This window comes from Halichondria panicea, chromosome 12 (genome assembly GCF_963675165.1).
Source record: "Halichondria panicea chromosome 12, odHalPani1.1, whole genome shotgun sequence".
Lineage (NCBI taxonomy): Eukaryota > Metazoa > Porifera > Demospongiae > Suberitida > Halichondriidae > Halichondria > Halichondria panicea.
In genome coordinates this window covers 4,109,909-4,135,838 of record NC_087388.1, presented here as the reverse complement: position 1 = coordinate 4,135,838, position 25,930 = coordinate 4,109,909, and the positions used below count along the sequence as shown (strand labels likewise).

Sequence of the window (25,930 nt, the reverse complement as noted above, 5' to 3'; positions counted from 1 at the left end):
ACTCTGCACTCCAGTGTACTCTGTCCCATTGTCCCTGACCGGATTTTGCACAAGGCGAGGGTTATGTTCGTGGCGCGGCGGTGGCAGTGGTGCACGTGGTGATTGGCGGAGGCAAAATGAGCTCTACGGTACCTCATGACTAGACTCGTAAACTGTCTGTTGCAGCATAACAGTAGTGGGGGGCCGCCGCCCTCTACCGTTGCCCGGAGGGCGGCGACGCTCGACTAGGCGAACAGTACTGTTCTGAGGGACGTCGGCTCACAGTCTTAGACCTCAGCAACAGCCAGGAGTGCATGGCTAAACCGGGCCCTGGACGATCGAACTTAAATTTAGTTTTCTTGTGTGTCGACCATTATGACGTCTTTACCAGATTGAATGCACATACACCTAGCTTTCTTATGTGACGATGATTATTAGGTCCAGATGCTATAATTATTCCATGCGCATGCGTAGCGAGGCTTGCAACTCCAGTGTATCCCTAGTATAAAAGTGAGTACTCTCATATACAAACCTGCATGTGCTTTTTGCAGTAGTAGAGATCCAGTGGAAATTACACAGGTAAGACTAAATCCTATTTTAATAACTAAATAAGTATAGCCCCCCCACACACACACACCAGCAGCTATGCCTAGTAGGGTTAGGCCGAAAAAGAAGAACACTGCATCTTCTGCAGGCAATAGGTGTGGGAGTATAAGCCAGGCTTGCAGTGACCAGATGATTGTATCTAGTATTGGTAAGTTAATGATTAATAGTAAAATTCTACCAAGGTTGGCCGGTAACCCGTATTAATTATTATATGTAGACACAGTTAAAGAATGTGGTGTCATAGCTCATACGTATATCCATGTGCGTATATCCATGCATGCATGGCTACAGCCGACATAAAGTTACATGTTCAGTAATCATAACACATTATTTTGTAGCAACCAAGGAAAAAAAGTGTCAGGTAGATCATGTGGGAAATTCTTCACCATCAAAATCTGCATCAACAAGCAGATCATCAGTATCCATATCCACTTCTGAATCGCAGTTAAACAAGCAAACTTCTCAAGACGTAAATCCAATGTGTGTTGCTCTTGAAAGAAACAAACGATTACAAGCTACGTTAAAGAGTGGAATTGGTCAAGTGGGAGTAATAGCCTCTGTCAGCCCAATGAATAAATGGATTATTGAGCTGAGGTTATGGAACTCAAAGTTACAAGTAAGTCAGAAAAGATTGCACATGCAATGTTAATCATGGCAACAGGCATGCATGCAAGAGGCATGCAAGAGGCATTGCTATTGTTATTTTGGTATTTTGATAGTGAATGTATAATTATCATAATTCCCAAGTCCACAAATTGTATACACCTGTATACCTAGGGAAATCCCATGGAAATTCCCAGGGAAATTATAACTTTCAATGTAAGTATAGCTATTTAAAGATGCAGCTAAATATAGGCTAACCTTGATTCAAGGCCGATTAAAATACGGCCTGGTACCTATTGCAGGGGTAAAAGTGCGCATGCGCTTCAAATTACCCAGAATATGGGTAATCGTACCACGAACGTAAAACCTTAGTAAATTATCCGGAAATTAGTCCGTTTACTAAGAATATGTTCCTAATACTTTATCTCAAAGACTGAGTTCTGTGAAGCTGTGGCTTATGCCGTCTATTGCGTTGGTCTAGAAGGCTTGAACACTAGTTTTAAGACAGAAGAGGCTCTCATCTACATCTAGGATGGTCCTATAGCCGGGTTGTCTTTGCGAGTGGCAGTTTGAGGCACCACACACTTCCCATAGCCTGTACAGATCCAAGGTAAGACATCCTGACCATACAACCGTCATAGAGGTAGATGAGAACCTCTTCTGGCTTCAGACTAGTGTGAAAGCCTTCTGGAACAACGCAATAGAGAGCTAAGCTGATGTTACAAAGATAGAAAATAGATGAAGGAAGAAAAAGGGGATTCCCCAGATTCTGGTGAATAAACTAACGCATGAGCACTATCACCCCTGCAATAGGTACCAGGCCGTATTTTAATCGGCCTGGAATCGAGGCTAAATATAGGCTAGACCCTCATTTATATCCAATATCTTATAGCGCTTTATTATGCCTCGAGGCGTAGCCGCACGAGGGATACGGTAACACAGACTGTGTGTGTGTGTGTGCATGTGTGCGTGTTCCAGCTGTAACTGCTCAACGGTACAGAACAGCTTCTATAGGCTTCTAGCCACGTTCTTTTGGATTTTGATTCGTGGATTAGCAAAATAAAGCTTCTTTCTCGAGTTATGGCTAGTTTGACTCTCATTGAAGGCTGTTGCAGTCTCTTCAGAATCTTTTATAGCATCATCCGTTAGCACAAACTTTCTATTCAACATATGAGTTAGCCTTGCACTAAATTGCTAGGTTTTTGTTAGCTTACAAGAGTCAGAAAAGATCCGTTAAGCAGCTACCTATAATTATATATAGTAGCCATTTGTGAACTTGACTCGATCTCTTTGCAGACTCACCCTTTAATAATTATTCCTGGATGTAATGCACATGCATGCGCGCTCACCCCACATGTTAAAATCCCATGATCCTGTGGCAAGTGAATCAAATTAGGTTTTCCACAAGGTTAAACCACTCTTTTTCTTGAGGTTCTGGTATACCAGTAAGCCACAATGATAATTATACCAGATAACAATAGATGTATGTACACAAGTCCAGGGCCGTAGACAGCGGGGGGCAGGGGGGGGCAGTTGCCCCCCTGGCATTCTCAAGTCTGCTAAAATTATTGATCTGCACATGCCCAATGAGATGTGGGCAGGGCTATCTGATGCCGTGCTGACTGCTGAGAATAAGTTATGACCTTTTTTTTAGATAAAATTCTGAGCTCGTTGCTCTAAGTTGGTGCCACAGCAAGTTGGAAGTTGCCATACTCAGAGGATATGAAATAACAGTTGACCTTTTTTTTTAGTAAAAATTGTCAGCTGTTATTTTGCCACCCCTGCAAACCTAAGATATCTACGGCCCTGAAGTCTAATCCACGAATCAAAATCCAAGAAGCCTATAAAAGCTGTTCTGTTAGTTTTCGTCGCATTGTAACCGTTGAGCAGTTACAGCTGGAACACGCAAGCAGCCTGGTATACATTGCGCGTACTTATTACCCCAAAAAGTGGATAATCCGTTTAATTTGATAGTCAGTAAACGCATGCGTACTATAGTATTCTGAAGTAAGTAGTTTGTGTTACATGAAGTATATACATCTTATATTAACTGTTGTGCAAAGATGACTGAGTTCCCCATTTCTTGTGTCATTTCTTAGAGATAAGTACGTGTAGTGTCTTTGAAGGCTGCCGTATATAGCGTGTATATTTCGAGGGTATACATGTTTGCGGATTTCGCTGATCAAGCATGTACCACGAAAATTTATACCCACAAATTAAATATCGCATGTATGCATGCTGCAGAAAGGCTGCTATTCCGTGAAATTCCAATCCGCAAAAACCTTTCTAACAGTCAATCCGCGAAAGTTTATACCCTCGAAATATATCCCGCTATACGCCACATGTTCTTATGTAATTTTCCTCTGACAGTGTGTACTTTGTCCGCATCATGAAATTTACAGTGATGAAATACTGAATAATTTCGTGCATACGCATGCATGCAAAGAATACCAGGCCATTCTTCTCCTTCTGGAATCGAGGCTACTTATAATGTTATATTATATTCATTGTATTTGTGGTCGGTTATACCAAGATAATGAATAGAAAATGTACAAAGTGAGTATATATAATAGTTATAGACTGAGTCCAAGGTCTATGAGACCACGAGGGCCCGAGGCTGTAGCGCCCCCGAGCGCAGCGAGGGCGCTACTAAGGGCCTGAGGGTCTCATAATCCCATAGTGACCATTGGACGAGGCCTATAACTGATTTAGAATAGTGCTAAGCAAGCTAGGCTGTATTAACACAAAGAAGACTCTGCAACCAAGAGTTTCTACAAGCCTCAAGCAACGTTAAAACTTCGCTCTGGCTAGTCTAGTCTACATAAAAAACTCACATTGAAGGCCGTTTCCGTCTCTTGAGAACCATGCATAGCAAAAACTGCTAATAGAAACTTGCTATTCTACTTTAATAGTAGTTAGTTTAGTTATTGGTAGCTGCAAGAGTAAGACAAAAGCTGCAAAGCTGCACCGCAGAACACAAATATATACTTTTTAAAAAATTATTTTTTAATGATGCACTGCATCATGGTTACTATGACTTCAACATAAATTTCCATAGGCAAATACATATAATGGACCTCTGTAGAAGACCTCTGCTGAGGTCTCTAAGTGAAATAAGGGACCTCTCAGTAACCAATCAGATTGCACCATTTGTGACAAGCATTTTCTAAATAATAGTTATAGACTGAGTCCAAGGTCTCTATGGGGTTTTGAGACCTGAAGGCCCGAGGCTGTAGCATCTCGAGCGTAGCGAGGGTGCTACTAAGGGCCTGAGGGTCTCAAAACTTCATAGTGACCGTTGACGAGGCCTATAACTGGTTTAGAATAGTGCTAAGCAAGCTAGGCTATATCAACACAAAGAAGACTCTGAAACCAAGAGTTTCTACAAGCCTCAAGCAACGTTAAAGCTTTGCTCTGGCTAGTCTACATAAAAAAAATCACATTGATGAAGGCAGTTTCTGTTTCTTGAGAATCCGCATTGCAAATAAAAAGTTGCTATTGTCATAGTAGTTAGCTCTGCACTAGAGCACTAGCTATTGTAGCTGCAAGAGAGAGATAAAAGCTGCAAAGCGGCACTGCATGCAGAACGCAAAACTTAAAAAAAAAAAATTTTTAATGATGCACTGTATCATCGTTACTATGACTTCAACATAAACTGTGTGATGTTGCCATGTTCCATACAAGTTAATCTTGACATCATCTTGCCTGTAGGCATAATCAGTATAATAGACCTACTTAGAAGACCTCAGGTCCATAAGTGAAATAATGGACCTCTCAGTGACCTATCAGATTGCAGTATTACTACAAGCATTTTCTAAATGCACATAATTATAGAAAGCTGCTTCACTGCTGGTTGTGCTGCAGCACGATTATACTGACCCAGGGCAACTTCGGGATGATTGACAAGAAGGTTTAGCAGGTTGCTGGACCTCTTTGATTCTATAGGCCCCTAATTGTAACTCAGGTAAACTTTGCTTGAGAAATATAGATTCTCTTTATGCCTCTGAACTATACCAGCAATGCTCGAACGAGCAGATCATACTCCAGTCCTGTGGAAAAATTAAAAGACGGTTAAACCCTTACATCAAACTGTCCAGTCTCGTCTGTTATATAGTATAGCCATAGTGAAGTATAAGAACAGTTAAAAGGTTGGGGGGGCCACTTCGGTGGTGTGAAGCTCTGAACAAGAACTAAAGTGTATAATTATTATAATAATTAATTGTACTCTCAAAACCCACACACACACACATACCGAAGTTGTATACATTATGTATAATTATGTGCCGTATACAGCAGAATTGCGTTCAATAAAACATGTTACAAGAGTTATTATCATTCAGAAGCGTCAAAAAAGCAATCCTTCTTTCATTCTGCTTACAAATTCATTTCTCCTTGTCAATAGAACACCTATCCAACTCAGGAAGGGTGAGCCCATTCAAGCCAATTTATTTTGAACTGGGGGGGCCAGGCCCCCTTGTTCTGAAGTTGGGAGGGCCACTGGCCCCCTGACCGCCCCTGTTCCTACTCCACTCCAGCCAGTACTGTTGGGATAGCTGGATATTAGCCCAGCATTGCTCCTGTGTAGAATAAGTAGACATTCTAAAATACGTGTAGATCTATATATTAAATTTCTCGTATTAAACAGGTTATAGTGTCATTGTCAACGAGCTGATGATGGCAACACCAAGTTCTCTAGCTCACACTTAAGCTTCACTTGATCCACCATATTAAAGATATAGATCAATGGTGAAACTATACAGTCTATAGATCTTAATATCTGACCCTGACAAGCTTGACGAAGCTTTATACCTCTTCCCTTGTTGCTCTGTCTTCAGAATAATGTTTTCTAAGCTTCAGGGACGATAGAAACTTCAGCAAAGAGCCATTCAAATCGATTCCAATAATAATAAACAGGATACTGACTACAAGTGCACGATAGTACACGAATATTAATGTCACGAAAGTGAACGAAAATATTCATTCGTCAGAATCTGACGAACGATTGACACATGCACGGACAACTAGTACCAGGCCTAGTTGTTCACTTAACCGTTATAAAAGCGAAAACTCGGCCTGGTATCGAGGCTAGTGACGTTGTAACTGATTGATGTACTATCTTCTGCTTGCTTGTTTTCCACGCTTTTTGCTGCTCTTAGCAATTTTCACATTGCAAATGTGTTTGATTTTGGAAAGTTACTATTATTATGGGTATACCTTATATGCATGTATCAATTACCTCCCCAAGTATATGGGCCTACGTGAAGGGGTAAACATACACTTTACCGCAGAGGCAAGTGGAACGGATCGTACCTATATACATCCAATTAGCCTCGATTCATGCAAGGCTGATTAAAATACGGCCTGGTACCTATTGCATGATTATAGTGTGCATGCGTTAGTTTATTCAAGAATCTGGGGAATCCCCTTTTTCTTTCTCTCTTCTATTTTCTATCTATGTACATGAGCTTAGCTCTTTGTTCCGTTGTTCCAGAAGGCTTTCACACTAGTTTGAAGCCAGAGAGGCTCTCATCTACCTCTATATGACGGCTGTATGGTCAGGATATCTTAGCTTGGATGTGTACAGTCTATGGGAAGTGTATGGTGCCTCTTAACTGCTACTTGCGAAGACAACCTGGCTATAGGACGATCGTAGATGTAGATGAGAGCCTCTTCTGTCTTTATTAGACTAGTGTTCAAGCCTTCTACACCAACGCAATAGATTGCATAAACCACATGCAGCTTCACGAAACTCAGCCATGGAGATAAAGTATTACGTAATATATTCTTAGTAAACGAACTACCGTATATCTTCTAATTTATCGGACACTTCTAATTACCCCGGACACTCTTTTGGGCAATTTTCGTTGTTCTAATACAACAGACACTCAATATTACTAAATATCCAGACAATACCTTGAAAAGTTGAGTTACATTCATAGACGGCAAGTAAGGCTTAGAGTGCTGCAGTTAGATAGCTTTGAGTATAGGTATAGTTTTAGATAGCTAGTGCAACTATTTAGTCGCACACTGTTCTATTAAACTAGCTAGCTCGCATGCAGCTGCTTGCTTGTTCTAATTATTCCGGACACTTCGTATGCTCTATAAAAGTCTGTTCCAATTATACCCGGACAATTTCCAAAATGATTATTTTTTGCTGTCCGATAAATTAGAAGATAAATACAGTAATTTACGGTATAATTTACTAAGGTTTTACGTTCGTAGTATGATTATCCATATCTGGGTAATTTGAAGCGCATGTGCACTATCACCCATGCAATAGGTACCAGGCCGTATTTTAATCGGCCTTGAATCGAGGCTAACATCCAATATAATGTGCTGATTATGAATATATTTATTAACCCACTCACTTCTATAATTAAGCTTTTGGGTTTTATAGTAAGTTAATAATGCTTTCATAGTTTATAGCCTCAAGTATGAATTTCAAATTTGATTGCCAGAATTCAAGTTATATGATTCAATTGCAGATGAAAATTCTTCAAGGAAAGTTGGAAGAATGCCGACTGCAGGTTTCAGAAAGGAGGTTAAGTCTAGGTACTTCAAATTCTGAATATGAGAAACTACGGAAAGAGGTTCGTTGAGTTATTTATTCATTTGTATGTATGCAGTGAAGCTTATCAGCGCTCGTTGAGAATTACTTACACATACATGCACACTATACCGTATACCTCACTGCGCATGCGCACACCGAAGCATACATTAGCAGTGGCGTAGGAAGATTTTTTGCAAGGGGGGGCTCATAGTAGTCTGGCCACGCCCTCCAAAACTTCGTATTCTTGCAAAGACTGAAAGAGGCTGGAATTCGAGACTAGGCTCATAGATCAATCGTTATCTATCACTTTGCGCTAAAGACTTTGAAACCTAGCCCATCATTGAAATAATCATGTAATTTACAGCTAGCTGGCTACAGCCAGCAGCTGTAGCTAAGCTAGCTCAACAGTTCAAGCTAAACATTGCTCTCCAACAAGGGGGGGGGGCTCTAGCCCCTGGAGCCACCCCACTTCCTACGCCACTGATTAGTATGGTAGTGTGCTTGTGTGTGTATATAATTATATAGACTGCTATGTTTACTGTTATATCTCTTTCCATGCATGCATGGCAGAGAGATATAAGAAACTAGCTGTGCAGACCTGTTATACAGATCTGCACAGCTAGTTTCTTAGCCTTAAGTGCATGTATAAGTACGTGTGCAGAGTAAGTTGATTAATGGTTTGAGGGAGAAAATGAATTAAGTAAGGGGGGTCTGGAGGTCCTGCCCCCCCCCTCCCCCCCTCACTGAATATAACCCTGATGCAGTGGCGTAGCCAGGATTTTGGGAAGGGCAGGGCTCAAATCTGTTGAGCAGGGCCAGAGCAGGCGCTGATAGCTTGGAATTTTACCAGATCATCACTTTTCATCAGCAGTAAGCATGCGCAGTATAGATGACCCTGCCCACATTTCCATTGAATGACATCATTCTAGTAACTACGCATACAGTACAGTGCAGAATAGCCTCGATCCCAGGCCGAGTTTTCGCTTTTATAACGGTTAGGCGAACAACTAGGCCTGGTACTAGTTGTCTGCGCATGCGTCAAATTTTCTTTGTATTTGTGGTCGGCAAAAATATTTATAATCGAAATTTGTACACAGAAAATGCACAGAGTGAGTACACAAAAGATGCACATAGAGAGGGCCTGGGGAGTTGCCAGTTGTGCTGCAGCACGATTACAGTGACCCAGGGCAACTTCAGGATGATTGAATGCCTTCAAATTACGTTTCAAAAAGATTTAGCAGGCTGCTGGACTTCTCTGATTCTAGGCCCCAACTCGTAATTCTTGAGAAAACGTAGATTCTCTTGATGCCTCTGTCAGTCTGAGCTACCCAGCAACGCTCGAACGAGCAGGTCATACTCCAGTCCTGTAAGTATAGGACAATAATTACAAAGACGGTTAAACCCTTACCTCAAACTGTCCAGTCTCGTCCGTTAGTATAGCCAAGCGGAGCACTGTTGGGATAGCTGGATATTAGCCATTGCTCCTGTACAGAGAAATAGACATTCTAAATACGTGTAGATCTATATTAAATTTCTCGTATTAAACAGGTTATAGTGTCATTGTCGACGAGCTAATGATGGCAGCACCAAGTTCTCTAGCTCACACTCTTCACTTGATCCACCATATTAATGATGAAACTATAGTCTACCTAGATCTTGCCAAACATGAACAAGATTTGATAGCACAGGGCCCACACAAAAATGTCTGACCTTAACAAGCTTGACAAAGCTTTATACCTCTTCCCTTGTTGTTCAGTCTTCAGAGTAATGTTTTCTAAGCTTCAGAGAAGAGAGAAGCTTCAGCTAAGAGCCATTCCAATAATGATAAAACGGGAACTGACTTCTAGTACACGATAGTACACGAATATAAATGTCACGAAAGTGAACGAGAATATCCATTCGTCAGAATCTGACGAACGACTGACGCATGCGCAGACAACTAGTACCAGGCCTAGTTGTTCGCCTAACCGTTATAAAAGCGAAAACTCGGCCTGGGATCGAGGCTAAGTGCAGAATAGATTGACAGATCAAGGTGATTCAAGCTGAGTTGGAGTTGATGAAGCACAAAAGGGGGGGCTCTAGCCCCGTCAGCCCCCCTCTGCCTACGCCACTGTGATGTGCTATAATAGTCCAAAACATTCACATCTATTTATCATTGCAAAATTGCTCAAAAACCGCATTTTGTCTGACTGACTACCGTATATATAGCAGGTAATTTTCGTGGGGTTAAAATTCGTTCAACTCGAAAACGGTGACCTTTTCGTGAGTAAAAATTTCGTTTGACTTCATTGCCTGCACTGTTCCGGTAAACCACGCCTACGTTTTCATGTAGGTCAGCCTGCCCACAAAAATAACGAAAATTTTACCCCACGAAAATTACCTGTTTAATAAGTCTATGTAAGATTAGTGAGTAAGAGTTAGGCCTAGTTTATAGGCCTTGGTAGATTTTCCTCAATTGGTGACCTTTTCTTTTCTATAGTTATTATGCCTCGGTACGCATGCATGCGCAAGCGAGGTATACGGTAGTGTGTGTATAAAGTGCAAATAAGAGTTTTTATAGTCATGTTTTTATTTGTGGATAACCGATTTGCAAAATAATGCTTCGTTCTCGAGTTATGCGAGTTATGCCTAGTTTAGACTTCTCTATTATTCACACGTTTAATTGTCCTTTTACGTAGTAAAATAATTATATGGCGTTAGAGGTGGCTAGTACACTGCCCGGCCCTTGATTCCACCTTCTTTTTCATTGACTCTACTGGTATTGAACATGCTTCTAATCTCTGACTTCTATATCCTTGAAGATCCATTCATCAGGCATCAGATAAAAGTCTATTCCATTAAGGTTACGGTAAACCATTTGCTCATTAATTACAGTCTACTGTAGCTTAACTATATTATGCAAGGCCACACAAAGATATATTTTTAAAAATACTACTGAAAGCTCACAAGAGGCTGTTTTCCTTGGCTCTGCATTTCAGCCATTTTAAATAAATATTTTTTTTGTGAGTTTTTCCTGGCCTGGAACAAAAGTAGCCCTCCAGTATGATAATAAGTACCCTATAAGAGCAAGAACACAGAGCAAGAACACAGAGCAAGAACACAAACCTAGAAGTATTGTTCGAAGTATAAAATGACTACTAGTTTGTGTTGTTTCTAGTAAACTTGATCGCGCTTCCACGGCACTGAAAGATGTTTTGAAGATTGATACTTGTCATACAGATTGATACATCGATATGTATATGCTTCAAACTTCTATCATGGCACTTATAGTTTCACAAAAAATCATTCAGATAAGAAATCATGAATATTCATGAGCAAACTGTTTACCGTAACCTTAAGCTCCTCTTCTATAATGACTGTGTGGTTCAGTGTCAACAATAATTATAATTATTGTGAAGCAAAACATGGCGAGAGGTATTAGCACAGCGCAGCTTGCAACACTCGTTAATAAATCATTTCCATTGTTAAATTGGCCTGTGAGTGACGTGACGGATTGATGTACGGCTCTCTCCCGCTTGATTGTTTCCACATGCACTCGTTGGTGTTTCTCTAGGCCAATCCGAGATAGATTACGCTCTCCCAAAAATCGAACTATTTGGCAGCTCTTTTCTAGTAATCACAGTTCCTACGGAATTAGTGATCAACTTGGCCCATCCATTTTTTGCTGGTTAGTAGTCCCGTCTCATAGCCACCTGTTGGTGTTTCGGACGTTAGTTAGAATCAATCTTGTTTTATTCATGAATTATATGCCCTTGTAGCTGACGATTTTGATGCCTTAGAAGCTTAATGATTTACTCTATATATAGTACTCTGTAGGATTGGTGTAGTGGATTTAATTTTCGTGGACTACAGTGTTTTGCGCATGCATGTGTGCGATATTAATATTCTAGGATATAACTAAAAATTTTCGCGGTATATACATGCAACACGAAAGTTTATACCCTCGAAATATATTCGCTATACGATACACTATAGTTAAACCAAGAGCAAATGAGAGGATGTGGATTACTACGCGGAATTAATATCGTCCTGCATGCAATATACATGTCAAACTGCTGGATACTGATAATTTTATTTGTTGTACTGCTTAATGAAATTAGATCAAACGTGTTATCAGCTTATATACACAGCACTACAAATAAGGAAATGTAACGTTGGTAGTAGACGATTGATTCCACGGACCTATGGCTAGTAATACGCTCCGTTAAACAAGTACATTCATACCCATTGTTGACTTGGACGATTCTGTATGTCATAAGTTCATTTTGATCTCAGAAAATGTTGTCATCGTTGATATCACGGTATACCTGATCATTTTTTGTTAAAAGGAAGTAGAATGGCAGGGAAATGAAATAAATGAAGTAGGGAATAATAGAGACAGTAGAACAGTTAAATTCCATGGTTATAGCATTGCAATTATTATCCTTTGCAAAAACTGCCTGTAATAGCTTACAAATGTGTGTACTATGCATGCGTGCTATATTAAATGCTAGAAAATTTGCAGTAAAGGATCGAGATTAATTCGAGATTAAATACGCGGATGGATATAATGTTTTTCTCCCCCACTCCATGCTTTTTAGTTTTTCCCCTAAACATTTTGTGGTCTGTGTTACTATTTCAAGTTGTAAATTCATCATCAATAATTATTACATGCTATGATATTATAGGTATCCCTCCTAGAAGAGTGCTTGGCTGAGAATAAGGCAAAAGCTCAGCTCCCTCCAAAGCAGGTGGCTGCTTTGGTACCTAGTACTTGCTATAACGATCAATTTCACTTTTCGAGATCTGATTATTTGATTTTTGAACATTTTGGTGAGGATATTGATTTGTTTAACTTGGACAAAGGGATTGCAGTAGATGGTCCACTCCTAAAATTCCGTGATCTATTTCATCATCTCTTAGAATGTAGATATGGGCATTTGTCAGAGAATCAGCTTTTTGGCAATCCGAATCAATCTGATGACAGTATTGAAAGCAAAGATGGTGACAATACTAGCCAGATTATTTTGTTGCATGACTTCGAAAGTATTGGAAAATGTTCCGTTGTGCAAAAGTTTCTAGATTTTTTCTCGGCACACTTTGAATCTTGTCCAAAAGAACTTGTCAGTCAATTCCTTAGATCTTTCTCAGAATTATTCAAGGAGAAGAAGGATATATTTGATACCGATGATTTTCACAGGGTGGTCATTGATTGCGTAACAGCATTTTGCTTGTATCTCATTGATTCTCGTGTCAGAGTGATGGAAGTGTTGGAGCAAATCGAAACAGATGTACACCAAGCGACAACTTCATATAGCTTCCTTCAAAAGCCACCAGAAGAAAACCAGCAGCAAGAAATTAATGATTTTCTCAAACAGATACAAAATCTCAACAAACAATACGAAAAATGTAACAAAGAGTCCAGTGAATACACACCTGAGAAACATCAGCTTTACCAATCACAGATTTCATTATACACAAGAATATTGTCATTCATTAATAAGCAATTGATCTCACTAGACTCCAGAAAACAGGTGGAAGAGTACCTAAACTCAAACAAGAATCACTATTCATACTTGCAGGAGTATCTAAGCCATTTAAGTGCACTGCTGTCGCCCATGCTACAACGCTACACTATTTCTTATGAGCATAAGGATGACTATCGAATCTTCAATGTGAAGTTTGTGGCTGGAACTTTTGTAGGAGCAGATGCATCCCTTAAAGAATGGCTAGAAAAGTACCCAATGAGGCTAAAACCAGGAGACCATCTCAGATTTTTTGCTGACTCAGTAGTGTATGCTGATACGAACATAACACTTCCAGGAATTAGTTTTGCTTGCATTTCACCTAAAACTGTCTGCACTAACAAACCTACAATCAGTATTAACACTGATGGACTACCTATATCAGAAAATGATCGCCCAGGCACTGCGTTTTCTGGGGAGGCTGGTAACGAGCACAGTCAGCAAGGAAAACCGGGCTCGGATGGGGATAACGGTCGCTATGGAAACCCTGGTGGTCACACCTTGTTGGTCAGTGGCAGCCTATGCCCATCTAATTGGGTTCTTTCCGCCAATGGAAGTCGAGGGGAAAATGGTCAAAATGGAGGCAAAGGCGGAGCTGGTTGGTCGCCCTGCTATAAAGGACGTGATGGGGAGGCCAAAGAATTTAAAACTAGTTGGAAACATAGTGTCATTATTAGCTATGGAACGTTTGGTAAAAACGGAGGCCAAGGGGGTGATGCTGGAATGGGTGGAGCTGCTGGAAAATCAGGAATCAGCGGTAAAATTCAATTAATTGATCTTGAAAACGATCAAAACTGCAGAGCAACTCAAAAGAAAATCGAAGATGGAATACTAGGCAATCCAGGCCTATCTGGCAGGGGAGGAAGGCACACAAGACATGGTAAAGACTATGGGGCGTATGCAAAACACCCAAATTGCATCCGTACATTTGGGACTTTTCTCTTTCGAAGGGATTACAGGAAGAAAAAAACAGTCGAGGGGAAATTGAGACACAATTCTATTCCGAGGAATCATGGGTCTGGAAAATGGTACGAGTGTAGAGGAAAGTCACTACCATATCAAATGAAGACCGGAAGTCACCCTGATTTTACTAGTTTTTTGAGAGGAAGGAATATAAAGGGGAAAAATGCTCAAGTTAAAGTGAACCACGCTGTAGCTAATGAAAACAAAGCGATTGATAAGTGTGCTTGCTTCCATTCTATGCAGGAACAGTGTCAACAATCTCTGCAACATTGGAATGCTAAATCTCATGCCAGTTTCTTGAGTGCATTCGCACAGAAAATAGGAGAGGTTTTGAAAGGAAATTTTACTGTCTTAAAACACAGTGAGATGATAAGAAATAACAGTGAAGCTTGGATCACTCGCATTCACAGTCAATCTGCATCTCTACAGAGGAGTATGCAACAGCAAACTACAACAGAAATGCGACGAGAACGAGCTCAACTAATGCAAGACATAGAGGAAAAAAGCCATCATAAAACGTTGGGTTATCTTGGAACAAATGGTGACAGCTCAAAAGTGATCCTTGATCTGTCTTCACTAAAAACCTGTGCAGGAAAGTATTTAAGCCGCCTCACAGTGGAATTATTTTTATCTGACGATAGTAGTGACACTATTGTGAATCAGATGATGTTGAACATTTCCGAAGGAGAAATATTCATTTCAAATGGACCCCCCAGCTTGATGAGAACACACAAAGCTACTGATTACTTTCGTATTCTCAAACAAGGTAGTGACCGATACCAGTATTACCATGTTGGCTCTTACTCAGGGAGATCGATCCATGATCAGTCACTGCTGGCCATATTGAACGATATTGAGATTGAAGACAATCAAATTCAAGCAATTCCACGTGATAATATGCTCTACTCTCAAATGGCGACTTGGATACGAACCAACTATGGACCTAAGGCTGTTCCATGCTGCAAAGAACAACTATGCTGTATTTGGAAACTGAGACTGTTAATTGCAATCAGAAAAACGTATTTGATGATTGGTGGAAAGTATTATCAAACTCAACAATTTCAGTATGTTCAAAAGCTCTATGCTCAATGTGTTGACGATGTTATCACAGCTACATCTTGTGACAAACTTAGCACTATCCAAAAAGTCTTACTTAGCGAACAACTTTTAATTTTACCGTTGGACACTTCTTGGATTAGCACAAGGTCATTCTGCAATGGAACATCATTGAAGCTGAAACGAGCCATCAATCTTTTCAACAAGGTCCCATCCTCTGAGAATTTCTTTACATTGTTGTCAAGCATTCGTGTATGTCATCAAAACTACTTCACCGAATCACATGATAGCTACATTGAGTACCTTAGCTCAGAAACGGTAGTGGATGGGCTGAGGGCATTCTATCATCAAGTTTGTGGCATACTTCGAATACTTTGTGATAATAAACAAATTAGAGAGGGTTCTGAGGAGATACCTTGTGTGACAGCAAGTCAATCTTTGATAGAAAATATCCACCTGTTGCCAAAAATCAACTGTCGTGACAATCAAAAGGCCTTCACTGACTTTTTGGTTAAATTAAAAACTAACCCTTTTCCAGTTTATAGTGTAATTGACACATTTTTTGTAGATCTAGCTCAATATTTCCAGAGCATCACTGGCATACAAGTGCCTGATTTGCAGTCTCAGAATTCAGTATCTCGTGTTAAGTTTGTGGATCTTTATGCAGCATTTCAGGCATTTCCTAGTGCCCTTACACTGACAGCAGCAATGTCTGTGTGTGCCCGCTCAAAAATGATTGTAGCAAAGTTTCCAGATGAAATTCTCAATCTTTTGTCTTGGTTGTTTAATGCTCTACAACGCTATTTCCACTCCTTTGAAGCCGATACCAATATTAATGACTTTATTCAGCGACTAAATGAAGATGGCTTAAACATAACAGCTCTGCTAAAAATTGCATGTCGTATTGTTAAAACTTCAGAGACAAACCTCTTGCACTCAACTGTTGAGAGTTTCCTGCAGATTCTCCAAAGTATTACAATTATTGAACAAACATGTGCTGGTGAAATGGAATCGTGTAATCAGTCACTCTTACAGCAGGATGTTTCGATGTCTGTATTAGATGTGGAGTATTTGATAAAAGAGACGAGTGCTAACACAAATGATTCTGTTCGTGAAAGAGCAGACTGCTTCAGTAAACTATTCAGAGTACTAGGTCGCTACCCCCTCTCACAGCCATCACCTCTTTTAAAACACTGGGAGCTGCATATTCAAAAGCAGTTACAATTTATCTCCGACAAAAGAACTAGAGCAACTGCTACCTGTAAAGTATTGGCACAGTTGTCCTCTACGCTCAAGCAAGGTGTTTCACTGTTACAACTAATGCAAAAGCTGCTAGACATCAAAGAGATGGTTTGTGCTGCAACGAGTATTGAAGATTTTTCTTCATTGTACAATGCAGAGGGAAAAGAAGAGAAGTGCAAACAATTCCTATTTTGTAAGTTGTCCCTTAGTAATCAATTCGATTCATCTTCTTGCCTTAACACGTTAGTGCATTGGATCTATCCTGACCTAAGCATTCAAACAGAACGAAAAGTTCATGTTGTACTCGAGAGACTCCCACCACAACACAAGGTTGTTTTCCAAACACAGGAACCTAATGAGGAGGATAATATCGATTGCCACACGCTAGTCCTCTACCCAGATGGTGGTCAGTGGGGGTCGTGTACATTGTCAGACAATAAGCCACATTCCTTAGTATACAGAGAGGTGTCTGGTGACATCATTTTAGATGCTCTCCGAATGAATATGAAAGAATTACTTGAGAAAGAAAAAGACCAAATAATTTTGAGCCAAGAAGAAGCTGCTTGTCTTCTTGGAAGACTAGGATATGAGAACGAGTTTTGCACCCACTTTAAAGTTGACTTTTGTGGCCAAGTTCTCGTAGATGAGCATAATGCGAATGTATACATTGAATGTATCGATTTACGAACATGCTTGTGTGAACAGATTGATACAGAAGATGTCAAAGATGAACACTTAAAGGACAAAGTCATTATAATACAATGTTTATGCAGGGACAAGGCTCTAGAAATAGTGAAAACACTTCAAATTCTTGAACTTACTGAAGATGATATCTCAATGATACAATCTTCTGTTGCTGCTTGCGTTATCAAGCACCCCTCAAAGCCAGCTATTGTGTACAATATTGAAAAATGTGAATCTATAGTGGATACTGAGTTTACCTACTCGCTACCACTGGTAACCAATACAAACGAGAATCCTATTAAAAATCTTCTATTGGTTTCTAACCTACTGAATAAGTATGATCAGCTATATCAAGCATCATTACCAACTTCTCTGCTTAACACAGCACTCAAAGCTGCCATACAAGATTCTCCCACTGTCCTTTATGACAAAGATGTACCAAAGCTAGTGAGATTGATTCGTCGACAGTTTGTTAAAGAGTGTATTAACTCACTTCCTTGTGACCTGCAATGTTTTCAGATGATGAAACAACTATTAGAGGAGATTTTGTCGCCAGCCTGTGAAAGCATAGTTGTTGAAGATGTCCATTTGTTGGGAATGGAATTTTACTTACAGTTTCTGCTGATTGAGGATAGAAAGAGGAAACACAAGGGTCATGTGAACATAGATGACACTTATTTGCAACTTTGGGAGAATGTTTTGAAGGCGGATAATTTCTCAGTTTACACTGCAAAGTGCCTTTGTTCAGCATTTGCATACCTTCGTGAGTCTGAAAATGTTAACGCTTACTTAACGTTTGAGAGTGCTCACTCTCAGTTTCAAATGTATAGCAATATATCCGAAGGATTAAGGATTATTATCGAGAAAAGTCCAAATTTAAACAAACCACTTAGCTCTGAAATAGAACAATTGTTAAGTAGAATCCCCAAATTTAATAAGTACCACAGGATCAATGTGTTCCTAGAAGTCATTAAAAAGATGGATGATGAACAAAATCTTTATACACTAATGAGCATGATTCGTTCAATAGAAGATCTACATGAAAAATTTCTTAAAATTGAATGTGTCGTCAATTGCAGTCTTTCAAACGAATTATGTCTTGAGAATACGCTGTATTCTTCGGAGTTTTACTCCCACGTCTCAACGATATTACTTTTATGGACTAATGAAAGATTATACAAAATGATGGAATTTTTTCACGTAATTCTTTCTGATAAAATCTTCAATCACGACTCAAGGAAAGAGTTAGTCATGCATACACTTTCATTATGGGTAACAAGCAAATCAGAAACAGCGTTCCAACAATGTGCCTGGGATAACATCCATGATTTGCTTTTAATAGGGAATATGCTCACAAAATCGTTACAAGCTGAGCTTCTGGAACATTTGCCATTGTTTACTCAAAATGATTGTACTGATCTACTATCAAACTTGCTTACCATCATCCAAGTTATTAAAGTCACTCCAGATCTATTGCCAGTAGTTTCTATTCTACGGCAAGTTCCCAGTGGCCAATGGCTCTCAAACTTGCTTGCATTCAACTTTGTACGAGTCTGCACTGATCATTTTAAAACTAACTCCATTCACCTTCATGATAGGTTGATGGGTATCGATACCAAGCTTTTGCAAATTCTGTACAATGTTTTCACGAATGATCAGTATCATAAAGCTGATCCAAACTCGACAGTTGGCATACTTACCCTTGCTCAGCTTATCACTATTATAGAATGGCTACCTTTTGTTGAAGTGTGTCCTGAAGTCTCCACTTCGTTATGTAATACTTCAATGCCACTTTGGGAGAAAGAGCTAGCGGTGATACATTTCAAGCAATATCTTGATCACTGGGCTGACATCACAAAAGCTGTAAAACAGAGAACAATGTACTTGATGAATCGGGTTCGGCTTGAAGCTGGCATCCCTCACTTAGAATTTATGTCTCTCCTGTACACTATGAGAAGCAAGTATATCAGCAGTGGTGCTAAAGATAACGGGTTTCTGATGACTCTATTTGAAGATCTGTATTACAAGAGAGTTACTCTGCAGGATATTAGCTCTATCATTGTAGATCGTGACTATCTTGATTGGTTACCTGCACTGAGGGAAATAGAAAGTAACAAGCAAAGTAGGAAGCCACAAGGAGTTAGTGAGATAATCGACCTCATTGAGTATCAAATGAAAATTGGGAATTTTGCCATCAGCCCTCGTGAACTAGAGCAATTCAAAGGAGAAGCAATGGAAATCATTGACCGTATTGAACATTGTTCTAAGCAACCCTTGCCTAGTAAGCAACAACTGAGAAGGTTTTTTGAAACTCTTCAGAAATGTGTTTCTGTTGATGAGAAAGATGAATGGCTTAAGAAACACCGCGTGCAGTTTGTTGTACACATAGTACTAGCTTGGATGTTAGCTACATCGACAACTTCAATACAAGTACCCTACAACACACAAATTGTGTCTCTTTTGCTTTTTTTGCAAACAAGCAACAAAGGCCTCCTTCAACAGGTTAAGACAGGGGAAGGGAAGACGCTGATTGTTGGAATGCTTGCAGCTGCTAAAGCTCTGCTTGGTTGTAAGGTCGATGTTGTGTCGAGCAATAGAGATCTGGCTAAAGATGGAAGAGAAAAGTGCGAGAAATTCTTTGATATTCTTGGACTTATGGCAGCTGTTAACTGTGGAGAGGATGATGACACCAATCAACAGGCTTACAATTCACACATAGTGTATGGTGAGGTTGGTTCATTCCAAAGGGATGTTCTAATTGAAGAAAACAATCCAGGTGACACAAACTTCAGTGCTCGCTATTCTAATTCCGAAAGAAATTGTCTGCTCGTAGATGAAGTTGATAGCATGTTCCTTGATAAAGGTCGGCACATGCTGTATCTGTCTCACGAGAGTCCGGCTTTGAAACACTTAGAATCTCTCTTTGTAACAATATGGTGTTCTGTTCTAAACCTTAACCCACAAAGTGAGGACAGAGATACTTCCTTTGAAACAATCTTGAACGAGCTAGCAGATCATTTAATTGCTTTGATTGAGAACGAAACAATCTCTGTCCCCGAGTATTTAGAAGGATTCTGTCGGCACAAGATAAAAGCCTGGGTTCGAAGTGCATACCAAGCCCGGTTTATGGATGCAGATGATCAGTTTATCCTCGATCATAAAAATGATGAACAATCTGCTGATAGGCATATTTTCCCCATCGATAAACAAACTGGCACTGAACAGTACAATATGAAATGGAGTAACGGTTTGTCACAGTTTCTTGAACTCAAGTATCGGCTTCCTCTTTCAACTGAGAGTCTAAAAGCTGTTTTCATATCAAACAAGAGGTTCTTCAAAAAATACAATGAGCAACTCTATGGCCTGACCGGCACCCTTGGTTCTGTTTCATCACGTAGGCTGCTCGAAACAGTTTACACAATCAGAACAGTGGAGCTTCCAACTAACCGAGTCAAAAGATACTCACAAGTCAAGTCTCATTGTGCCTCAAATGAGGAAGAGTGGTTTAAACAAATACAAACCGAGATATCTTCTAAGACTGCAAGCCAACCTATATTGGTCATTTGTGAGAACATTCGTCAGCTACAGCTGTTGAAAAACTACCTACTAACTCATGCTGTAGTTACTGAAGAGCATATCATTGATTATGCCCGCGATGGCGATGATGTTGAAAACAGATTTAAACAAAGTGGTGCTCAACCTGGACAAGTTGTATTGGCCACTAATAAGGGAGGACGTGGAACAGACATCATTATCAAAGAAGAACAAGTTCCTAAAGGTTTGCATGTGATACTAAGTTTCCTGCCCGAGAATACAAGAATAGAAGAGCAAGCATTTGGGAGAGCTGCTCGTGCCGGACAAGCTGGAAGTGGCTGTTTAGTTGTTCCAATTGATTACAGAGAGTATCAAGATGAAATTGAAACTTTTGGCTCTCTTGAAACTGCAACTGAAGTAATAGTAGAAATGGAGAAGATCAAAAGAGACCAAGCAGAGACTGACCGACTTGGTTTACTGTTAATTGAGGGATTACCTAAACTTGATCTCGAAGAAAATATGTACTTACTATTCCAGGAATACAAAATAGCATTTGCTTCAGCTCTAAATGCTAGCAGTACTAAATTGTTTGATATTGCGATCATGAACCTCCAAGACTGCAAAAGAGCTTGTATTGCAATCATGACTGATCGCTGGGCTTATTGGTTAGACTCAATGCGCACACAAATACAGGCAGCAAACAGTCAAGACAAAAGACAGCAAGTTCAAGATCTCTTTAACAAAGAGTTTCCTCTTGAAGAGCTATCAGTTGTTTCAATAGCTTATGACTCACCATTTTTCAAGATACCAGAAGACTACATTCAACTTGGCCAAGCTTTTCTCAAAGAAATTGAAAAGGTGAATGATGATTTAATAAAGAAAATCTACTATGCTGCTCAAACTTGTTTTGATAGAGCAATATATAGAGGTGATAAAACAGGATTTCCTGCAATGGCAGCTTGCTATTGCTTCATTAAACTTAACCCTGAAGCAACAGTTAAAAATAAAAAGAGAGTCTGCCACTTTCTGAAAACTGCAGAGATTCATCTGAACGAGTTGCGTAGAAGTTGGATGTCTAATGGAGAAATTAGTCGCTTGCTTTCTGATCTCATTGACGTAAGCCAGTATGTTGATTGCAAAGAGAACCATTATTTACAGCAGACAGAAGAAAAGATCAAAGTTATTGGGTTACACTTAAACATCATCAAGACATTGTTGGGAAGTACTGTTGATGAGTGCTCATTTGCTGAAAAATCTACTTTAACTAATGAGAAATTAACTAAAAAACAGTCAGAGGAAATCTATCACAAGTTGGTTGCTCACAGAATTATACACCACCATAAAGTAAGAAAGTGCTGGAAAAAAGTGGATAAGCTGAAGCATCTTCTCTACAAAAAGCTTGATCCTCACATTGCAGACCATTTAATGAGTCTTGTCCCCACAAGTACCAGTATCAGCGAAAGTGATATCTCAAAGTTTGTTTTCAGCAGTGAAGATCTTTGGAGCGTTCTCAGTCCACTAATGGGGCAGACCGAAGAGGTCGTAGTTATCGAAGTTAAACAAGTGCAAACAAAACTGACTAGTGATGAGCAAATAGAGAACTGGACAAAGTTTGTAAATCAGTTCAAATCTCAGGAAACTGATTGTCAAATCGTACTACCATCTCATGATCCAATCCTTCAGAAACAAGAATATGTAAATCTAATTTCACACTTGAGGGATAACTGCCTTGTTGTTGAGACTAGGAGAGGTTTACTCATTGAAACAGCTTGCGAGTGTATACTTACTCTAGAAATTGGTGTCTACAAAGATATTGAGATCTCCAGGGATGGTGGTCACCTCAAGTTACGTGCATTCTTGGCAGAAGTGTTAAAGCACTGCTGTGAGAATGAAAGTCGTTATCTCTACGAACACATGCTACCTTATGGAAAGAAATCACTGGAAGCAAAGAAAATTCATGTGTTTCTTCAGGAATATGGAATCTTAAAGTCTGGCCAACTTGCTGTTAGAAATAAATACAACATCCGTGATGATGAATTGAGGTCACTGACAGAGGAAGCGATAGGTAATGGGTACACTGAAGAACAGACTAGTTTCATCTTAAACGTCCTTCAAGGCTTACAAGGTGAAGTTTGTAAATTTGAACGAGACATGAAAGTCGGTTTTGTTGAGTTCAGTGAACTTGACCCTCGCCCTGATGAAATTCCTCAAGCACTAGAGTTTTTTATTGCATGGCGTATAGATTACTTTTTAACTGTGAAACAAGAAGTTAAAAAAAGATGGTGCTGGGATTGGAATGCCTTTGCATGTGCTTTGATTGGTCTGGCTCAGGTCATTGGTGGGGCAGCTCTAATGGTAATAACAGCCGGAGCAGGTGCTCAAATAGGAGCTGCACTGATTGCCGAAGGAATCAATGACATGGTATACGCTACTATTGCTGGACTAACTGGGACATTTAGTTGGAAAGACTGGGCAATACAGAAAGCTATTAGCATTGCCATCTCTATAGCAACTGTTGGCATTGGCATTGTGGCATCTGGTGGTAGTACAGCTGCTAAACTTGGCTCCCCTTCTACACTGGGAGCGTTTGGTAAAGTCATGGCTAAAGCTGCCGGCCAGTTTGCTATGAAAGCTGTGACAGGAATAATTTCAGACGTAGTTTTGGCTAAAGTACAACAGCAAATAGTTGACGGTGTTGTGGAATTTATACAAAATAACATCTTTTCAAAGTTGAGAGATGAATTACTCAAGCTTTTAACGAGATTGTATGAACAAGCCGATTCTGATGATGCTTTCCATGCCAAGTGTCAAGATATTCGGATGCGTTTAGAAAATGCTATACTCAAACTACTGCCAGATCACGTTGATCGAATTGTTTCTGAAATAAGCACTTGCTTGAGTAACAGCTTTGATACACTTGCTGATAACTTGAGCAGATCTAACTCAAATTTGGCCAAAATAGCAGGAAATGCTGCAAAAGCTGTTAAAATAGCAGAAACAATTCACTCGGCTGTAAAGAAAGCAGTGAAAGTGTATCACCTAGTGTCAGCTGTGGTTGAAGTATTGGAAGAAACCCAAGATACAACCAAACACTCCGGTCGTGGAAAGCAGAATTCTAATAAACACTCTGGCAATAAAAAGAATGGGCATGCTGTATTGCAAGATAATCTGGAATCTATGTGTCCTCTCAGTGGAAACATGGATGCTGTTACTGTACATGTAACAGTAGTAGAATTAGAGATTGGCCTTGCTAATGAGAGTCTAGTTTCTCGGGAGTTAGCTGATATTGAACGAGCCTACATGGATCCAATAAGAATGAAGCTGCAATCTACACTGAAAAAAGGCGTCGACAATATTGTCAGAAAAGGTGTCAAACAAGTAGCAAAGGCTTCAAAGAAGGCTATCACAAAATGCGTAAAAAGTACATTCACTAAGTCTCCATCTGAAGTTGTGAAAGATCTAAGTCAAAAAAATAAACGTACAAAGCAATCAACAGTAGCAGATCATGAAGATATGATCAAGCAAGCTACACCTTCTCAACAACAGCCTCATTCTACAGAAGCTGATGAAAAACTTAAAGCCCATCAAAAGCGGAGAGATGAGTTTAAAGAAAGCATTTGTGATCCATCAAACCACCAAACTCTTACGATGCAAATCCCAGCTCAACCAGCACATGGTTCTATTGGCAGCAATGGAAATGGCCAACAGGCAGTGCCTCATCAGGGCCATCAAAATCCTGGCAATCTTGCTGTTCAAGGTGTTGTACAGCAAGGAGGTCGAGATCCTTCAAATTCCAGAAGTACCAAAACAAGTCCACATGATATATTGTTACTGAAACATTCCGAAGATTATAGGGGAGAAAAAACACTCAACAGAGAACATAAGCAACACAAGATGGAAACTGAAATTGAACGAATGGTACCACCACCTAAGTGTCCAGACTCTATCTATACATTTCATGCATCTGCAAATGCTGGTGTGAATGCAGGGGTCAAAGCGGCCAATCTAGTGGATCGAAAGTACATCCATGGGAATACTGCTGTATCTAGCCCTCCATATGAGTTGAAACAAAGACAAGAAAAAGGCTTAGTGAAGGGAAAGCAAGATGCTGAATTCAGATGTGGATCAGTAGAGGTGGATGATGCACAGGAACACATTAAAAAAATGAGTACGTTTTTGAAAAAGAATAACAACTGTAAGGTTTTTGATAGCAATGCTGAAACTAATAAAGAAAGATTGCGTTTATTTAATCGGCAAGATGTGGGTATTCATCGTATTACATCGTACACGGAATACAGAAAAGTACAAGATGGAGAAAGAAAACTTCTAGGAAAGGATGGAATGAATGAAGACATAAGGTTAGGACAATTTCCTAAACAACCTGCTCAGCTTCAATGCACGCCACAGACTCAAAGAAATGTGAAAAGAATTGTACCTCCGAGGCTACACCTACCCTACACCAGATTTGGACGACATACACGTCCACCTTCTGGTAATTTACAGTAACACTTTTACCACATCATTATTATGTTTGCAAATGATTATTACCTAGCCTGCATGATTGTATATAAGTATAACTAGCTAGTGGTTGCATAATTATACAAACGTTTATTATAACAAAAACTAATTAGCTATAACAAAAACTCTTGTTCTATTATAACAGTAAATGTAATTAACTTTAACTGTGTTCAATTTTCTCTGGTAATGATGATTCATGATCTGTCATAAAACAAATAATTTACAAGACTGACTGCATGTCTATAGTGCATGGTAACAACTTTTTATAAAGTTACAGCGGCATGGCGATCTTTGAAGGTGACAAAAAACTAATCGATATAATTGTTGCTTTATAGATTCATCATAATGATAAGGTCATTGCGTTATTGTATCCGTTTTGTTGCTGTGCAATATTTAATGAAACTCACCACACAGGTGTGAATACTCTACTAAGCATCTTGTTAAGCATGCACTTTTCATGCAGTTTTGTTATTTCAACTCTACAATTATATTTTGTAATTTGTACTACCAGTATCAGTAGTTGTAGCTATAGACTAACTGTTTATTACTTTATACGTACACAGGGCCGTAAGAAGATTTTTTAGGTGGGGGGGGCAGAAAAAAGGAATAGACCCTCTCCTTGGGACGCAGCTAGGGGGTGGGTCCGGGAGGGGGAAATTTCCCCTCCTGCCCCGCCGGAGGCGAACTTTTT

The 25,930-nt window shown here is 39.7% G+C and overlaps 1 protein-coding gene across 2 annotated transcripts; it reads left to right on the top strand.

Annotated features, from left to right (window-relative positions):
* The first annotated feature begins 459 nt into the window (after positions 1 to 459).
* Positions 460 to 25,439, top strand: LOC135345777 (uncharacterized). 2 transcript variants are annotated; one of them, XM_064543218.1, is made up of 5 exons: positions 460 to 558; positions 620 to 733; positions 924 to 1,201; positions 7,674 to 7,778; positions 12,406 to 25,439. In XM_064543218.1, the coding sequence occupies exons 2-5, from the start codon at positions 625 to 627 to the stop codon at positions 25,225 to 25,227; spliced, it is 13,314 nt and encodes a 4,437-aa protein (XP_064399288.1). In that variant the 5' UTR covers positions 460 to 558; positions 620 to 624; the 3' UTR covers positions 25,228 to 25,439. The 2 variants fall into 2 exon arrangements, with proteins under 2 accessions (XP_064399288.1, XP_064399289.1); XM_064543219.1 differs by having other exon boundaries at positions 514 to 558; positions 623 to 733.
* The last annotated feature ends 491 nt before the right edge of the window (positions 25,440 to 25,930 follow it).

Excerpts from the sequence above, each read along its gene's own strand:
- LOC135345777 (XM_064543218.1), top strand. The coding sequence starts at position 625 with ATGCCTAGTAGGGTTAGGCCGAAAAAGAAGAACACTGCATCTTCTGCA. Across the intron at positions 1,202-7,673 it reads TATGGAACTCAAAGTTACAA|ATGAAAATTCTTCAAGGAAA; the intron begins GTAAGTCAGAAA and ends ATTCAATTGCAG. Across the intron at positions 7,779-12,405 it reads ATGAGAAACTACGGAAAGAG|GTATCCCTCCTAGAAGAGTG; the intron begins GTTCGTTGAGTT and ends ATGATATTATAG.